At 38.0% G+C, this 19,791-nt stretch overlaps 1 protein-coding gene across 1 annotated transcript; it reads right to left on the reverse strand.

The window, feature by feature from the left end:
- Positions 1–1,483: 1,483 nt before the first annotated feature.
- On the reverse strand, positions 1,484–13,121 carry tmem38b (transmembrane protein 38B). Its single transcript, XM_067574444.1, has 6 exons — positions 12,655–13,121; positions 5,448–5,604; positions 4,776–4,960; positions 4,520–4,607; positions 3,674–3,791; positions 1,484–2,500 (listed from the first exon to the last, which is right to left on the reverse strand). The coding sequence occupies exons 1-6, from the start codon at positions 12,776–12,778 to the stop codon at positions 2,222–2,224; spliced, it is 951 nt and encodes a 316-aa protein (XP_067430545.1). The 5' UTR covers positions 12,779–13,121; the 3' UTR covers positions 1,484–2,221.
- Between the last annotated feature and the right edge of the window lie 6,670 nt (positions 13,122–19,791).

Here is a 19,791-nt window from a genome sequence, read left to right on the forward strand (position 1 = left end):
GAGATATCAGGGTCTGGCTACAGACAACACTTGTTAGGAGAATCAATTCATTGTTGGTTTTGGACTTTTTGTGGGATTTGTTGACAATAAGAAAAATATAGAATATTACCTGATTTAACCTTTCAACTTTTAATCTAAATGTTAGAAGTATAACGGGTGGTGGTGTTTATGAAAGGAAAAGTAAAGAGCAACAGCAAAACAAGTCACAACTTCAAGCTGTTCGTGTCAGAAATACCCCTAGTCTTTCTCTCTACTGTGTCTCTCTGTCAGCTGTGGGTTTGTTTGTGGGTAGTATGTCATGGTCTTGGTATGTCTCTGACCTCTACTTAGAAGTCACTGTGGGTTCAAAGTCATGTTTGAGCTTACAGTACTTACTAGCATTTTGTCTATGTGCACAGTTTATATGTGTGTGTGCACGAATCGTAGTATGTCACATCTTCATTATATTCGTGACCTCTCAGACACCACTGTGGTGTTCAAAGTTATATGTAGAAGAATGTGTGTATGCATTGTGGCCAATATGTATGTGTAAACAAGCTTGTGTGCACACATTTAGGTCAGGATTAATCTTCTGCAACTAGACAACAGGCAGAAATCTGGGGCTAGAAAAGAGTCTGAGGGGATGTGTGCTGTAGGGCAGGTGAGGCACAGGGATGAAGGGGCTGAGGTGAAAGGAGCAGGGGCTCGATCAGTTCAGTGAGTAATTGTGGTAGGGGTCAAGTAGGTCTGGACCTCATTAAGAGAATTGCTTGGGAACTTTCAGGCTCTGGGCTGTCATCATGTCATCAGCCTTTTTGTCATAGGAGGCAGCGTCAGGAAAACATTGGCTTATTAATGTGTTTTTCAGTTTTCCAGGTCAAACAGTTCACCATTACAGTCAATAAGATCACACGCACGCACACACACATATACACATACACACAAACATAAAGCAGTTTTTCAGCTAACACTTTGAGATACAAGCCTGTAATTGACATGCATGCATCTGACAATTTTGGACTTGAGGCGTATTAAAGGCAAGTGCATCATCTCTACCAGTATCGCTTTTGATCGTCTTTGAGCATCTTCTTTTTTCTCTTCAACACCCCCTCCCCATCCCCCAACCCCCCCACTGGTTTTTAATTTGTATTCACAGGTGGATTCTTTGCCGTCTGAGGTTACATAGATGAGAACTGGGGGGGGATTTGGGGGATCTCTCTCCAGCAGCTTTATAAAGAGGGTGAGGTATCAATCAGGTGCTGATGTTACACTGATGCAATGTTTCAGCCTATAGAGGAGGTTACTTCTGGGCACTGTACTGATTTATATCAATTTACCAGCAGCTAATATAGATATCAGTTACTCTTTAGATATGATATTGAGAATAAATGTAGCTTAGAGACATAGAAATGTATTTCTATTCCACTATAACGTTCTCAATTTGTGCATCCGTGTTCACTTCTATCTAGATCTAGAGGCGAGGAATCACATCAACAACACATCGTCTAGTGCATGTAAACATGTTTATTCTCATGCTTTCAATTGTAATTCAACGCATTCACCAAAGAAACAGAACACACTAAATAGTTGTCTTCCGTTTCGATGTTATACATTCAGAGTGCAATTATGTTTTTTTATAAATAGAATAAAATATCTGAATATCGTAGTATATAATCTCTCTTTTAAAAAAATGTTTCTGCAGAAATTACTGCAGAATAGGAAATATAGCATTTACATGAAGCAGAATATACACAGAAAGAAAAAGATATAGACATTCATAGATCAGCGGGTGCACAGCACTGTTCCCAAAACCCAGAGATAAAATCATCATAAGATTGTTCTCAATATAAATGTATATAAAAAATTAAGCTACACAAGTGTACTGCAAGTGTGCAATCAGCCCAAGGATAGTAAGATGTTCATATCCAACAGCATAAATATTAATACAGTTTACAGTACATTAAGGATGGGGTGATTATCCCAGAATAAGGTACAGGGTTGATTGGAGTCAGCTCTTATCGGAATTCTGTTTCAGTGTCTTTTAAATTACATTTGAAAAAAAAAAAATGCAAAAGAAACATTTTGGAATAAAAACGTTTTTAGCCAGTAGGGCAAAAATGTCTTTCTTCATAACAGAAAACAGAGCTGAAAGTTTAAATGACCTCCTGACATGACAAAACTGAATCAGAAATGACTCCACAACCCTGCTTGGAGGTAAAAGGGGAGAAAGGGCAGAGGCTGACTAGTCGGTCTTCTTGCAGCTTGTTGTCTCTGCGTTCTCTGACTCGTCTTTGGCTTTGAGCGATCCGCTTTTTCCTTTCCCTGCTGCCTCATTCTCACTGGACTCTTTGGTTGTTGTGGTAGAGGTCGTCCGGTTCGCTGCGCCGTTATCAATATTTGCTTTCTTCACATCGGCGGTGAGGGCGGCGTAAGGGGAGGAGCCAGCGAAGAAGGTCTTGTAGATGGCTGACTCGATGGCAGCGAAGGGCGAGGTGGACGAGCCTGTCAGCATCATCCTTGACTGAAAAAGAGACGATACACTTGTGATGACAGAAGCAAAATATGAGAAAAGAGAGAAACATTTGACATTTGTGATTTTCCAAACTGTGGGAGTGGCTCAAATCCCTTCAATATGGCAGCTGTCTTTGACATATCCTCAGCCAAACAACCATAAAAAGTGACTTTATCTAACATCACATGATGGGGTCAAGTCTAGTGCTGCTATGATTAGTCAATTAATCGATTAGTTGATTGATAGAAACTTAATTAGCAACTATAGTAATAACTGAACGATCGTTTTAGTCATTTTTAAGCAAAAATGCCAAAATATTTGCTGCTTTTAGCTTCTCAAATGTCACAATTTAATGCTTTTCTTTGTACACTAAATATATTTGCGTTTTGGATAGTTGTTTAGACAAAATAAGACATTTAAAGACATCACCTTTGACTCTGGCAAATAATAATGGGCATTTTCACTATTTTCTGATGTTTTCTAGATAAAGCGATTAATCAATTAATCAAGAAAATAATCTGTAAATTAATCGATAATGAAAGTCATGTAACTTGTCATTTTTTTCACAGAAAGCTGACCAGTTACGTGATGTTGGCCTCTTTTACATATAATAGCACTGTATGGGTATTGGGTGTATTAGTTACGTATTAGTATTAGGGGATGAGAGTATAACGCTTGCATCATCAGGAACACAAAATAATAAACAGCAGGTTGGACACGACTCTTAAATCTGATGAAATGGCTTGGCGCTAATTTGACAGATCAGAGTCAGAGGGAACTAACAGAATGAGAGTTGAAAGAAGACATGGTGGATTTATCTGTGTCTCAGTCAAGAGCACAAGTTTCCCAGAGAAGAGAGGAGAAGATGATGCAAGCTGAAGAAAATGATGCAAAAGCCCCAGCCCTACGGGTAATACCGAGCTAATGTGAGTCACCACAGCTAAAACTTCAAAAAAGCAGAGGCAGAAAGGTCATTTAGAAGACAAGGCTCCGGCAACGCCACAGATTTGGAGGGAGCCTCGGCTCCAAAACATTTGTTATACCTGAGTTAAGATCTGAGTCACAGGTAAGCAATTCAATTGAGCAAAATACACCTTCCTGTTCTGTATCTCAACCACCGTTTTGCTACCTTGGGTATATATTGAAGGTCACAGTGTCAAGTATAAGCTACTTCAGACTGACCTTGTTGACGACGGTAAAGATGGTGTAGATCAGCATCAGGTGCTGCTTCTGGAGAGGCAGGTATTGGGTCTGCTGCAGAGTGAACAGCACCGCCCCTATCAGGGTGATCTTGGTGGGGCTTCAACAACAACAACAATCAATGTTAAAAGAGCAGTTATGATATCTGAGAAGAATTAATTAAAAGTCTAAAATAGTGAGGATGATTACTTCATGCACACACTTGAGAGAAGTCACATTTTATATGCTTGAATCATCAAGGACAACCTGTCTAAACTGGAAACAAACGTCATCACTGTAGATGGCAATCCTGTGAGTACATAACTCCAATTGGTTTCAATTCTTCCTTGTATGTGAAAGACAAAGGTAACAAAGAGTTTTCTGATGATATTTTTATACACATATGGGTGCCAGCTGTAGAATACCCTCAGCTTTATTCAGTGTCTCCATGTTTGGTGTGAAGAAATAACTAGAGTTTGGGAAATAGGTTTAGCTTAGTATAAAGACTGGAAACAAAGGGAAACAGCTAGCCTAACTCTGTCCAAAAGGTAAGAAATCAGCCTACCAGCACTTCTAATTAACACATTATATCTTGTTTGTTGGATCTATATAAAAACCGAAGTGTGAAAACAAATATTGTTTTAGGAAGTGACTGCATCCAGCCAATAAATAGTCTTGGCACATAACCCCCGTAACAAACCAAAGTGTGTTTCCCAAAATGCCAAACTTTTCCTTTCAGTTACAAATTACACTCTGTACATTAAAACACACTCACAGTGTAGTTTATAATCACAAAGATAACATAAAAAACACAGATGTAATATCAATAAAGTCTTGTAAAAGACTTACTATGACATTTTGAGGAGCTCGTTGGTCTCTGGTTTCCATACACCTCGAACAAGCTGCTCAAAATTACTGATCAGACCACCTCCAGCACCTTGTGAAGGGAGATATATGATTAAATTAAAATGTATTACTTATCTGATATTAATTAAAACACTAAATACTTCATTATTACTTCAAAGCGCTTACAAAATGATGTTATCATAATACAAAAAAAGGATTGAGACACAGATCCACATATGCACACCACCAGATAACTGACCTTTAGCCCAGCCAATGGCAATCATAACCAGCAGGCTGTCCTTGTATCTGCTGTATGCCTGGGTGACTCCTCCGAGCACCTTCCATGTCCTAGTCACTTCCTTCATTCCTGACAGCACCAGCCTGAGAGGCAGCAGGGCGGCACAACAGTACACCAGGTCCATGGGGCAGTAGAACACAAGGTACCTGGGGAGACACACATGGCTCAAATAACAAGTGCACACACACACACAAACATTTCAGCTACCTATTGAATGTCAACTATGTGGCCAGTAAACAAAGTCTCTGTCAAGTACTTCTTTTCACCAGCAGAGGGCACTGTGTGTGTGTGTTTTTTGGTGGTAAGAGTGCAATTATATGTGCCACCAGTAGAGGGAAACCAAAGACTTCATATTTTAAAAAAAACCTCTCTGTTTCATTCAATGTCTTTCACATTTCTTGATCCCTTTACAGGAAATTGATTATCGTATATTTCATCTATAAGAGAACCTCATTATTCTGTATTTTGCTCCAGGGATGCATAGAGAAAAGGACACGTTTGTGTATCCCCTTTCCCTCAAAGTTGCAGAGGGCCTCTCACTAATCCTATCACCTTCTGCTTCCATGCTTTCCTTTCTCTCTCTCTCTCTCTCACCCTTTTCTCTGCATTTCTTCTAATTTCTTTGATATTTACCAGATGACTGAAGCAAGCAGAATGCTGGTGCTGTTGGACAAAGGTGCTACAGGTGGCTCAGCCAGCATCATCCCAGACAGAACAGCTCCGCCGAAACAGAAGAGCATGGAGCTGAACCAGCAGGCCAAGGGGCTGGCTCTGGACACCTCAAGAGCTCCTGCACAAGACAAGAAGTATATTTATTAGCATGATCACTGTGGATTTCTTTGAGTCCCTACATGTACAGTAGTATGTTTTCCTTACATACATAGGTATTAGCATATTCTGTGCTCTTATATCCATGTGAGTCTGTTGTTCAGTGCTTACCATAATGATCAATAAACATAAGCATGAATACTACTAAAATGCCTAGTGGTGGAATATGACAAAGTACTCAAGTACTATACAGTTTTGAGGTACTTGTATTTTACTTCAGTGTATTTCCATTTTCTGCTTCTTTATACTTCAGAGGGGAATACTGTACTTTTAATCCACTACATTTATTTTACAGCTAAAGTTACTTTTCAGATCTATATTTTACACGTAAAACAGTATTTTATATATATATATTTTATATTTGATACCTTTGATTCCATGTTGTAAGACAATAAATCATGAAAAATGTTTTACAGGCACTTACAGTATATCCGTATCTGTGTATGTATATATGTACAATAATAATCTTTTACTAAAGTAAGAATTTCGAATTCTGGACTTTTACTTGTAACAGAGTATTTTTATACTGTGATATTGCTACTTTTACTTGAGTAAAAGGTTTCAATACTTCTTCCACCACTATAAATCCCTTCACTAAATGAAGACAGACAGGCTTTGTAATAAATAAATAAATAAATAAATAAATAAAGTATTATTGCAGACATCAATTGAACTTGTCAGGGTAACTAGAAGTCAGTGGAGTTTGATGCCTGTTCCTTGGCTTTCCCAACCAAGGAACAGGCCTCTGGCTTTGTGTAAATATTAACAAGTTAAGTACAGTTAGTAGAGATACAGAAAGCTTTGAGCTCAGCTATATTATTTGCTTCCAGGCCTGGAGTTCAAAGTGCAGAGCAGAGGCATGACAGTTAAAAGTTACAAACACCGATGATATCAGTTCACTCAAGATAATAATCAGCCACTCAGTGCTCTCTCTGTTTCCACCCTGTTTTTTTCCATTTAAACAATTTACACGCTAACTGCATGACATGAGCGCTCATGACTTATAGGCAAATCGAATAGCATAAGAACTGCTTTGTATTATGATATTATGGCATCTGATGTAAATCTTCACTATGAAAGGATGGTTTAGTGTCATTATTGTTTAAACGGCCAACACAGGTTTTATTTTAAAAATTACAACACATGAGATTTTGCATATCCTTGCTGCCATGATACACTAGGATATACACTCAGTTTATGTCAATCCAGCTAAAACTAATGCAGAGAAATACACCAGTCAGTCCCATCAAGGTTATAATGTTCAGTTTTTGTTTTGCTGTTTTACAGAAGTGTTGATTCAACTTAATGGTCATAGGAGGCCGCAGTTTGTGGTACTATTGAATTGTATTTGGTTATATATACACTGAGAGGTGTTTTTACACTCATTGATATCAATGAGGTGGATGACAGATGAGAAACAGTTGTCAGTATAAAGGAATACAATTCAACAGCGTCATAAACTACAACTTCCAAAATAACCATCAATATTCATCAATAACCACTGATATTCTTGCAGGGCTGTTGTATTTGACTGCATTAGTTTTAGCCATGTGTGTAATAATAAACTAATAAACTAAATAACTAATAAACTGGCCACTGAGTGCATGTATATCACTTCACCTCAGCCAGGTAGCACTCAGTCAACCCTGAACCACCTGCCTGGAGTCACTACGGCCGCACACAGGACCATACTGGTAATCTGAGGATTACAGACAGATTATAGACTCCTGGAGAGAGATTGGTAAACCAGGAGGATTTATAGCTGTATCTCCCTCCTCTGCAGACTCCTCTGGATTCACTCAGTGCTGCTCACATTTTAACCTCAACACCTCTTTCAGTTCAGAAAGGATATGAAAATGAAAATAAACTGGTTGATGTTTGGAATTGTTTCTAAATGAGAACATTTGCAGGGGGAAACTAAAGTTGAACATTTTGATTTAAGGTTTAACTAATAACGTTATTAATCATTGTACTAATTGACGCAACAGAGCTATCATTAGCCATTAATAGAAATCTCTGACACAAAGACAAAAAAGAAAGTACTGTAAGTAAGAGGACTCATCTATTTGATATGTCTCTATATAATATCTTACGTTGTTACATAAAATACTCAGAGGGCATCGTTAATACCTAAACACACATTCTTTGATGCCTAGGTGGTCTCCATATCTTCATCAGTGGGCCACTATTATAACCAACAGAGGAAACAGATGGACAAAGGCATACTGTACTTGCTCCTTTTGTTTACAACGTTAGGCTGCATGGGCATTTTTCTTTATCAATTTATCTGTTAATTATTTTCTCGATTAATAGATGTCATTTGGTCTATAAAATGGTGAAAAATGTCGATCAATGTTTCCTAAAGCCCGCGGTAAAACCTCAAATGTCTTGTTTTGTCGCGATCAACAGTCCATAAACCCAAAAATATTCAGTTTACTATCATGAGGAAGAAAGAAACCAGAAAACTAGTATTTGTAGAGAGTATATTTGTATTTGTTTCTTAAAAAAACAACACAATATGATTACTCAATATCAAAATAGTTGGCAATTAATTTTCTGTTGATCGACTAATCGATTTATCATTGCTCTAGTTATAATCTATAGCAGAGTGGGAGATTAACAGTCCAGTTTAGAGAAGTTGTTGTTTTTCTGTACTGTCACGTGTCAGAAAACTGAACATGAAACGATACTGTATCATTTGTGTGCACAAGAAGTCTGATGTAATTACCTATTTGTGGTTAAAAGCTAGTTGCCACAGTTAGAAGAGGAGGAAGTTTGAGAAAATGAACCAAAAAAAAAAAAAAGCACCCAAATGTCAGATAGGGAAGGGTGGTTAAAAATATGCCAACAGTCCAGTCACACACATCCTCTTCTCCTGTCATAGTTTATATTGAGTCCTGATGTAAGTGCTTAGTATTTGTGCCATTTGTGTTTTAGCAGTTGTTGCACACGGTCCACATGTGCAGCACATTGCTTATAGATTAAACACTGTTGCTATGTCATCACCTACAACTCCCTAGAAAAACAAACTGCTGCAGTTAATGTCTGAGCCTGTTCACTAACTTTAAAGAGGGAGTTGGAGACTATTTAACTATAATTTAACAAAACATAATTTGAATCAGCATGTGGGCAACCGATGCATTCACGGGTCGACTTGGAAATCGAGTTGCTTTCCAGGGAGCTCAATTTGTGATACACGCTTGACAATATCTGCAAGTTGAAAGTCAAAACAAACCAATAAAAGAACGCTTTGGACTGTAAAAACACCAGACACCTTTACCAGATGAAGATCCCGTCTCCTGCTTTGCATTTGAAGGAGACACATTTACAAGTCAAATCTGAGGAATACAGGCCAAATACACCACAGCTGTCAGACTGTGTCTTTCTTTCTGTCTCTCTCTACCTCTGGTGGGAAGGTAGAGAGTGGGCTCAGGTCTCACTGGAATTAAAACGACAAATCTCTTTTTGGAAATCGCTCTCTCTTCAGAGCCAGCTAGCTAAATGTTGTGATCTTTGCCTGTCAAGTTATTTTAAATCAGATTAACTGCCACTAAATTAACATTGATTAATATGGTATATTTATACTAGTGTATTTACTGTACATGAGTTAATGTGCAAGCATACAAATCCATATCTTTACAAATGGAGGGAGTGTCAGTCCAGTGTTTGCCAAAAAACAGTTTTGCTTGATTAAAAACTGTCATTTAAGTCTTAAGCAGGACAGCATCTTATCTACCACACACACCACACAAGCATTATCTAAGCCTGCAAATAAGACACCCCTCCTCTCTCCTGAAACTCAACTCCCAAGCTGTCTTTTTCTTTATTCCTCAGTTCCACTCTCTTAATCTTCATTTCTATAATTTTCCAAGTCCATTCTTCTTTCTGACACTTTTGTTCCCACCTCTAATCTCGCCCCCCCTCCTCTCCTAAACCCAATGCCTTATTCTTTTGTCCACTATTTTACTTTTAAAACCTCTCTTACAACTTTTTTAACCCCTCTCTTCCTCTCTCTCGTGGATCATTACAGGCAGCACTAGATGGGAATAAAAGGCTTGTCTCTGGTTATTTTTGGCTTGAAGAGAAGACCATTGACTGACATATAACCACTGCTCCTCTTCCATGTCCCTGTCCTCATGCAACCTATACAATCCACTCATTGCGATGTTTAGTAAATGTGCTTAAAATAACCCCACAGTCGAGTGTGTTGACAGTGTGATAAATCTACAAAGTTTGAAAATCAAGTACACAAGTAAACTTCTTTGCATCTCCAAATAAGCTTTGTATTAATGTTCTTCTTGAACAAATGACATTTTTTAGAAAAACACTACAGTGACTTTGTTTGTGGAAGTGTTGAACAGCTGTAGCATTGCACTCCCAAAGTGGATGCACTGTAAGGCAGGAAGGGAAGACACAGGAAAGAGAAAAGCAAGGGAGGGTTGAGTAGTTTAAGGCATTCCTTTCCTTTTTGGGAAACAGGAGAACTAAAGCCGGCTCACTGGGTGTTTTGTGCCTTCACTTTTTTTCAGGTTATATTGTACTTCTTTTTAAACTATCCTGAGATTTTAAACCTTTCTTTTACTGTCCTCTCAGTCAGTTTTTGTTACAGTCTGCACTTCATAGGCAAGTACAAACACACATTATTATAACATGAAAAATGTCCCCAATATGTCTGACTGTGAGGCGACATACACATATAAGAGGAAAACACACAAGCACTCAGGGGAAATATGAGGATTATGTGTTGTGTTCGCTGACCTCTGGCATATCATTTGTCCATATTTTTACCCTGTGTGTATCTTCACTTGTAGTCAGAGATAGATAGATGGGTGTAAAGGACAGAGGGTTAAAGGTCACGGTAGCTCAGATGCTTTGCAAGGCAAGTTCTAAAATAGACGGTACATTTACAGCAGCGGGACTACAATGGAGTCGGTGTATGTGTTCTTGTATGTTTGTGTGTGTGGAAAAGTCAAGTCCCTGTGCAGTTAAAGTCCACCTGTTCCTGTAGCCACCATCACAGTGACGTAACATAGTTGGCTCAGTGCCTGCCTTTGGTCTGAGCTGATCCAACAGACTGCAGCAGAGCATGTAGCCTAATTTAAAGTTATGTTACTTACGCTGGAGCATGAGCAACAGTCAATAAGAGATGATAAATGATTGTCTACAAATGAAAAACAGATCGGTAAATGTATATTTTAGTCATTTTCTAACATGGGGATGTTTTCTTGAAACAGATATAGACTTGTAGTCTTTTTAATTATTCAAAGGCCTCTATTTTCACCTGATAAAACTGAGACATTCAGGGTTTTCTGATATGGCTGAATTCAATATCCTGATATTAGTAGCAATGTTTTATTAATATTGATGTTATATAGCAAATACGTGTGCAAAACCCCATATAAAATAATCAAATTCATGCTAAATGTAAAAACCTGTGTTCCACTGTTGTGCATTACATCAGACAAAACCAGTGGTTGGATGTAACTAAGTTCATTTAAGTGCTGCAATGTATGTATAAGTCTGTGGTACTTGTACTTTACTTCTTTATTTCTGCAGGAAACTGACTGAAAACTACCTTTATTTGGCAGCAATAGTTACTAGTTACTTTGCAGATTGGGATTTTATATAAACATATGATCAGTTTATATGTTTATTATAAGTTAATTATCCATTTTTATAGATTAAACTACCCAATACTAAAGCAGAATCAGTACAACTGTATATGCAACTTGCACATACACATCATCATCAATGCATAATATTACAATAATCATCATATCCTTTCACATAGAAATCAGTCCACAGGCTGTTTTAGGCAACCGAGAAAGTTGGTCTCATTTTATTATTTCTTCACATTCTGTTGATAATTTTAAACAAGAGGTTTTCAAAGTGGGAGGCAGACCTCCCTAGGGGGTCTCCACACAGTTTCAGGGGAGGCTCAGGGAAGTGAAAAAATATTACATCAGTTATCAAAAGGACATCACGTAGAATAGCCTAAATGTGTGTGATTTGGTTAAAGTGATAGTTCAGAGATAAAGTAGTTTGAGGGAATTGTTGTTTTCTCACTTTGGCAGAGTCAGAAACTAATAAATGCCTTAGGACAGACTTTTTATATGTATTTGGTGTAGTCTGAAGTTATGTCAGCAGCAATATTAGGCCATCTTGGCTCAATTGTTGACTGTCTATGGGATCAAATAACACAATCAAGTTCTCATGGGCATCCAGGAATTCAGCCAAATTAAGCAAGTAAACTAAGGGAGGGGGGTGAGGGGATGCTTTGTTCAAGCTTTGTATGAGGGGAGGCCCACAGTGTCAGACTTTGAAAACCCCTATTTTAAACTAAAATTCTTGCATATTGCTCCTTTAATTCAATCTGCTTGGAATCATTATTTTGGAGTATTTGCAGTATTTTTTTTTAAATGTGATCATGATATGATATCGTCACGACATGATTCTAATCATCCAATCAAATAATTAAGTTCAGCCAAGGGAGTTTACAACTTTTTTTATTTTTTTTTTTTAATTTTTTAAGTTATTATGGCAGAATATCAGTGTTTATTTTTGTATTATATATTTTCTTCAACTAAACCATACTGATCATCTAACAAAATTAAAAAATAAATAAATTCACAAAGACTTTTATGAGTCCTGTAACTCTTGGTAACATTGTGATTAATACTATGTGAGGAATGTCAATATTGTTAAATATTTAATAATGTCGTTATAATAAGAAAATAGCAGAACAATAGAAATGATGTGTCTAATGTGATTAAATTAACATACAGAACAGAATAGATTTTCACTTTGTTAAGCCTCTCTGAACGCAACATATTTCCGGTATAAACCTTGAAATAACTGGAGAGTTGTAGGTCTATTATTGAAGTTAAAGTTTCATTAACTCAAACGTCAAGAAAACAGTTGCTTTGTTTGTCCGTCAGACTTGTTTAAAACTGTAAATGTCTCGTCAGGGAAGACGGTTGTTATGCACTTGAACTTTGCGTCAGCTACTTACCTGGCTGCTCCCTCAGAGCCATGACTGACACCATATAATGCGCCATGTCAAAGTATGGAAACATGGACAAGTTTGCCAGTCCGTGCGACAGCTCGTCCAAATGCAGCAACCCGAACAAATCCATAATCTTATTTCTAAGACTCTTCTATTAACTATTCTAGTCTAATCCCAGCGAGGCGTTCAAGCGCAGTAAAGGCATCGGTCCAACTCAGAGCATCAGGGCTAACACTTCATCCACCGTCTGTCAAATCTGACACGAGTCTGTGGGACAAACAGCTGTTAGTTTAAGGGATAAACTGCTGCTAAGTTGCACGCAGCTGGTTAGATGACGTTGGGGACCTCCGCTGGTCGCCGGGCAACAGATCTGTATTGCCAGAGGATGGTCATCGCTGGTGTTACCCCGTCAACGGCGCTGTCCTCCGCGCATAGGCGGAATTCCTGCTCCATGTTCCGCCATGCTGGCGATGTGGTGGGCGGAGCCAGAGCGGCTCTCTGATTGGAGGAGTGGGAGCGCGGTGAGCCAATCGCGTGTCAGAGAGTGGCCTCGTCAGGCGACGCTAGAATTGTAAACTCAAATAGGCTTTTCTTATGTTGGTCAGTGTGTCATATTAAAGGATAGATTCACAGTTTTCCAAGTCTGTCTTAAAACAAAACTCAGGGGCCCATGTGAGCGTTAATACAGGCTTTTCTTGCCATAATCATTTCTCCTCTTCATACTGACCATTAAAAGATTCCTTCATAATGCACTTACAATGAAAGTGATGGGGGGCAAAATCCACAAGCCTCCTCCTGTGCAAAAGTGTAATTTAAAAGTTATCTGAAGCTAATATGAAGCTTCAGCCGTCCAAATTAGTCAAATCAAGTAGATATCTTTCAACATAACAATCGTTTTAGTACCAGAGTCCCTCTTTTTGTTACTGTACTTCCATCATGCAACAAGGAAACACTGTCTGGGGAAACACAAAGAGGGAATTTGATATTTAAAACACTTGGTATGATTAACTCAGACTGCTGAAACCTCATATAAGCTTCAGATACACTTTTAAATACATTTTTGCACAAAATGACTGTGTGGATTTTGGCCCCCATCACTTGAAAGCGAATCTGAAGGGGATCTTTTAATAGCCAGTATGAACAGGACGAATGACTACAGCGAGCCAAACCTCTTCATGTGTTCATATGGGCACCTGACTGTTTTTTTGAGACAGGCCTTGAAAAGTTGTGTAGCCTACTTATCCTTTAATGTGGCTCTCAAGAGAGAAGCAAGTTTGGTCTTGATAGAAAGAGTGACAACTTGTGTTGTGATATATGGGCTAGTTTTGAATTCATATGACATACAAACAATATGCATACAAGACAAAACAATAATGATGACAATAAGACTACCGTAACATCATCAACAACTGGTTAGTTAAAACAACATGTCCTATATGCTTTGTAACAGAAATGGCAAATAATCTTTAAGAGAAAGATAAAGCAGGTTATATTAAAACAAATTATTTATACTGGAAATCATTTCATTTCCTATTTCCTTCTCCTATATTTAAGAATTTTATACATATAAATGAGAATTTCATAAGTGGTTTATTTCCATGAACATGGTATTTCCACTCCCTTGTAGTATGAGGTGTATAAAAGAACTTAACAGATAAACTGCTTGTTTTAAGACCTACAATCATACCCTGTTGTAAAGATTTTACATGCCATTCATAACTGATCAAGAAAGTTACCAGCCATGGTTTATACAAGTAGCTTCAGAAAAATTTTGAGAAATTGTCACACAACTATTTGGACTACACTTATGTGGGAATGCTGAGAAGAGACAACACTTTTCACTCAGATAAGCTAAAAAGAAAGTCTTGCTATGACTGAAAACAAAATGCTGATAACCAGTTAGTCTGTTGTCTCACACCGGATCACATTTCTGCTTTGCATGACTGCACACAAACATTTAAAGGAAGTGTTGACACAACATCATTTGTGAACCAGAGCAACCGTGTTCACATACAGTGTAAGGTCACATCTCTTGAAATAATCACATGAAAGAGACATGAAGTAAAAGAATAACTAAAAACTATTAGAATCTGTGCTACAACACTCCAATTTTGAGGCATTTTAAGTCACAGGTTTTTGGGCGTAAAATATTTTCGACCATCTCATGTACTTCCGCTTTGAAAGTGCACCTGTCAGCATGAGTATGACACCTGCTGGTGACTGTGAGAGAGATTTAAATTGTTGTTATCATTTGATGCATTTCTTGTATACATTTTATATGTTATAAAAGTGGTTTTCAAACTAAGGGGTCAGTGTTTGTTCTCAATTCAATGTGATATAATGTCATTCTTGCATACATGCTGGTGAAGAAATCCTACTCCTAGTTGAACTCTTGAACTTGTTTCTATCTGAGGGTTGTTTACTGACCTCTGGGGTTAGCTAGAGATATCGATGCCTTAAGCCTGCTGTTTCAGACATTTTGTGGATCATGACAAGCTAAATTTGAAAGATGTCCTTGTTCGAAGTTATCGTATGACCATACTTGTTTGTAAGAAGGTGTAATGGTTTCTGGAAGTGTCCATTTAGGGACCTGGCTGTTTTTAACTTTGCTTCTGGAGAGGTATAAAGCTGTCTGGTTTGTGTTTGCAATCTTTAGAGAAAGGGCTGGCTGAACAACATGCTTTCTCTCCTAAAATACAAGATAATTGTATTTTTGTTTTGTGTTTTTGTATTTGGACATGTGTATAGTTGTTACTTATTGTGTAATGGGTTGTTCAGTGTCTACATCTGCTTCATGTCTCCTTGTGGTTCTCCATGTCTTTCTGACCATTTTCTTCTCTGTTAAAAGGAAATTAGATAATCTACAACTGAATTTCAGATTTAAAAAATAACTCTTTCCTTACAGTGGTGTTTGTGGCACAGTAGCAGCTCCACAGACAATGAGGCACCTGAAGCTCTTCGTACACTTCCTTATTTAACTTAAATTAATGGTCAAATATGTATAACTAAATGAACTCATTTACTCATAAGGTATGGCAAAAGGTGGGTGCTCTGATTAAGATTACATAGCACACCACCTTTTAGCTGCAATAAGCACTGTGACCACCATCTACTGCAGCCATGTCTCTCTACAGCTGTGTGTGAAACCAAAACTGTCTTAAAAAACAAACAAAAAAAACCTAAATATGTAAAGTATTTGTTGTCAAAAACAGAGAATAACTGGCCATAAAAATCATAACACAAACATCAATACCACACCTTGTTGCAGACCACATACATTTTTATTATTATCTATATACAGTATATTAACATGTCAGTAGGTTGTATTTGTGGTCACTTAAGTCAGTTGTTCTTAGTTAAATCAGTAAAGTGTGTATGGGTATCTTATGAGAGTTCAAAGGATAGGTTCACAATTTTTCAAGTCTGTCTTAAAACATAGTCAGGTGTCCATAATAGCATTGAATCAAGTAATCATTCCTCCTGTTCATATTGACCATTAGAAGACCCCCCCAAAGGTGCTTACAATGTAAGTGATGGGGGACAAAATCCACAGTCCTTGTTTTGAGCAAAAATGTATTTAAATCTATCTTATCTGAAGATAATATGATGCTTCAGCCATCTGAGTTAGTCACATACAGTGGATATCTTCTACAGTTAGTCTTTTTAATAACAACAGATAGACAGTGTTTTCCTATCATGACAAAAACAAGGAATTTAGCACTAAAATGACTGTAACTTTGAAACATATTGACTTGATTTGACTAATTTGGACAGCTGAAGCCTCATATTGGCTTCAAATAAACTTTTAAATACATTTTTGGCATGAAAGGAAGGGTGTGGCTTTTGTCCCCCATCACTGAGATCAAAAATGCATTAGAGAGGGAAACTCTTAATGGTTAGTATTAACAAAAGGAATGATTACAGCAAGAACAACATGTGTCAATGTTCATTTGGGCACCTGATTATTGTTTTAGGACAAACTTGAAAAATTGTGAACTTATCCTTTAAGAAGCTGTAATGTGAAGAAACAGCCACTAGATGGAAGCAATCAACCACCTACATACCTAGCATGTAGGTGGTTGATAGTATGTAGTATGTTGACATCTGCTCTCACATAAGCTTTTTGAAACCATCCATCAACAGCAACAGTGTAATAAGAAGTCATTTCATGTTCTCTTATTAAAATAGATAAATCAGCAAGTGAATGGTCACACTTCACGCAAGGGAGTGTCAAAAAGAAAAAAAGTTGATGAAGTTGATGAAGATTAGTCCTCTAATTTTGGACCAGTGAAAAATGCTGGTGGTCATTCAAAGTCATAATGACCATATACTGATAAATATCTGGGGCATAGAGTAGAAGAAGCAGAGTAACTAACATGACTATGTGATGATGTAATGGCCTATTAACACCAACATTCACAGCACAACTCCACCCGAGAACACTCCTGTGTTTGTGTTGGTAGCCGGCAAAGCAGTGAGATGTGTATCAGCTTGTCTCCATTGTATAATATGTCATCACTAGAGGCTGAATTTCTAGGGGCCTGCATTTTAGATATGGCACAGCTATATTGTGTGACACCTCCAATAAATATATTATAGGAGCGTAGGTCTTTCAGGTTCAAGGCTCAATGCTTGTCAGTGCTTTCAACACTCACACATACACTCCAGCCCCCCACATGCTGCCGTCCAGAGCACTTCTCATCAGTATTCTCCCAGTGGTGCAGGATTAAAGAGAGTCCGCAGCGCCGACTGCACAGGGACGGCCTCTCATTCTTCGGATTTCTGGGGCCCACCTCAAAGACCCAGAGGCTAAAACTGGGGATTTCAGAACAACTGGAATCTTTATTCAATTATGTCTGCGACCGCCAAGCCTGTCACCCCCTATTTAAACCCCCCAATGCTGTCTTCACCGAGGAAGTCAAGCAGGGGTGAAGTCAGATGAGGCTACACTGGTCACAGGCTAGTTAGGAAGAGTTTCTTATAAATATGTACAGAGAAAAGGTTGCTGGTGTTGTCAAAAAAATGAAGGTGCAGTTTTTTGGTGTGTATGTGTGTGCAAAATTTGTCAAGCCAACATTTGTCCACTTCAAAGCTGTATCACGGACTAATATAATTATGCTATCTCTGTTTCATAAACTACTCTTTCTCTCAGCTGGATAATCTAATATGCATGGTTAGCTACTGCATGATTCTCTGACACTCTGCCTTGCCATCTGAACAGAGAGAGAGAGAGAGTTTTTTTTATTTATTTGTCTGTTTATTGGTTTGTTTGTCATTTTGTCTCCTGTTGAGTTTGCAAGTTTGCATGTTCTCACCACCTGGCTTTCCTGTGAGTACTCATGTTTCCTCCCACGGTCCAAAGACACAAAGGGCAGGTGAATTTCATTAAATTACCATTTAAATGTGTGTCTAGTTGTTTGTCTACATTCCCTGTGACTAGTAACCTTTGTGGAGTGTCTCCCAGCCTTCTGCCCATTTCCTGCTAGGACAGGCCAATCAACCCCAACCATAAATAGGAAAACACAGGTTCAAGCAATAAGGGCAACATCACCTGACACAGTCTATCTGTATATTTATGCTGCTCTTTTCCCAGATTAAACATTCTTGAAACAAGTCAAGAAGATTAAGTTTTTCATCTCACTTCCTATATACGGCATATAGATAACTGTAAAGCATGTTTCTTGTTTATTATGGTATGTTAAACCCCCACCCCACAATCCTGAACAGAAAACAAAACTGCAACTCTGCAAATTGACCAACCAATGGGTGACATCACACCTCGCTATATCCCTCTTTATGTACAATCTATGGTTAAACCTGCATTAGCTGATTATTTTTGTCACTTATGGGCTGTGCAACAAGCTGTAAAGACAACATTGATATATTGTCACCTTTAAAAGTTGCAAACGCGTTAGCAAACACAATCATATTAACATATGGAACAGAAACGGAACAACATTAGCATTCATTTGAAGTTATCTTTTTGAATGTAAGCCCAATATTTATTCTCTTTTTGGCTCTGTTTTGGGTCTCCACCAACTCCTGAGGGAAATATCTGTCTCTTTAGTGGCTAAATACTTATTCTGAACTATGTTCAGGAGTTATTGAGTATATCAGTATGATCTCCCAGCACAGAAAAGGACTGAGTAAATCATTTAACAGACTGTAGCTGTCAGAGTTGTCTTACTTTCACCTGTTTGTTGGATTGGATGGGTGGTGGTTGACAATAAAGACAGCATCATAGTTTAACAATAGACAACATAGGCTATTAAGAGAGATAAGAGAGATAAGGTGGAGGCGAGACGCAAGCCACACCTTATGAAAGCTGACATAAAGGCAGAATGAGTAATCCTGATGGTACATACAGCTGATGGTACATACAGCTGATGGTACATACAGCTGATGGTACATACAGCTGTTATATTATTGTTCAAGTGCTAAAGATCATATGGGGTTTTCCCCTGAAATGTAACCTATGACACACATGTACAACTGACAAAAAACAAACAAACAAAACACAAACAGGACATAAAAAAATGGCTGGCACTGTTACAGTGCTGTAAACGGTATAAATAGTTGACTTATTATGTAGCAACAGAGAGAATTCCTCGGTAGGGTGAGCAAGATGCAGTATACAAGCCCATTAATCAAACTGAACTACTGTGTGTGTGTGTGTGTGTGCGTGCGTGTGTGTGCTCTGCAGTAAATTAGGTTCAAAGTAATATAAACTTGTATGAACAGGATTTTTCCCAGTTGACACAGATAGAAAACTCAAGCAGAAGGTCATGTGCAATGTCATGGTTTCAAGATTATTTGAACAATGAAAGCATATATACTGTATATGAACTTTTTTCCCCCAAGAAAATAAAGCTCAAGACACATTAGAAATACTTTAAACTTCTACCAAAGGAAGACAAAAGATGGACAGACCAACAAGTCTTCATGTTGTCCATATAGTTCTGTCAGAACTGAGCCTCCATCTGATCCTGAGATTGCTTCACATCTGGCTGATTCTTCCCTTGAACTGTTGTGAATCATTCATTTATATGGCTTTTAATTATAGCTTGAAACCCTAATCTTCTGAAACTGCCTGCTTATGTCCCTGCAAACAATTATGCTTCAAAGTTGAGACCAATTGTCAGA

The sequence above is a fragment of the Thunnus thynnus genome, chromosome 19 (genome assembly GCF_963924715.1).
Source record: "Thunnus thynnus chromosome 19, fThuThy2.1, whole genome shotgun sequence".
In the NCBI taxonomy this organism is placed as follows: Eukaryota; Metazoa; Chordata; class Actinopteri; order Scombriformes; family Scombridae; genus Thunnus; species Thunnus thynnus.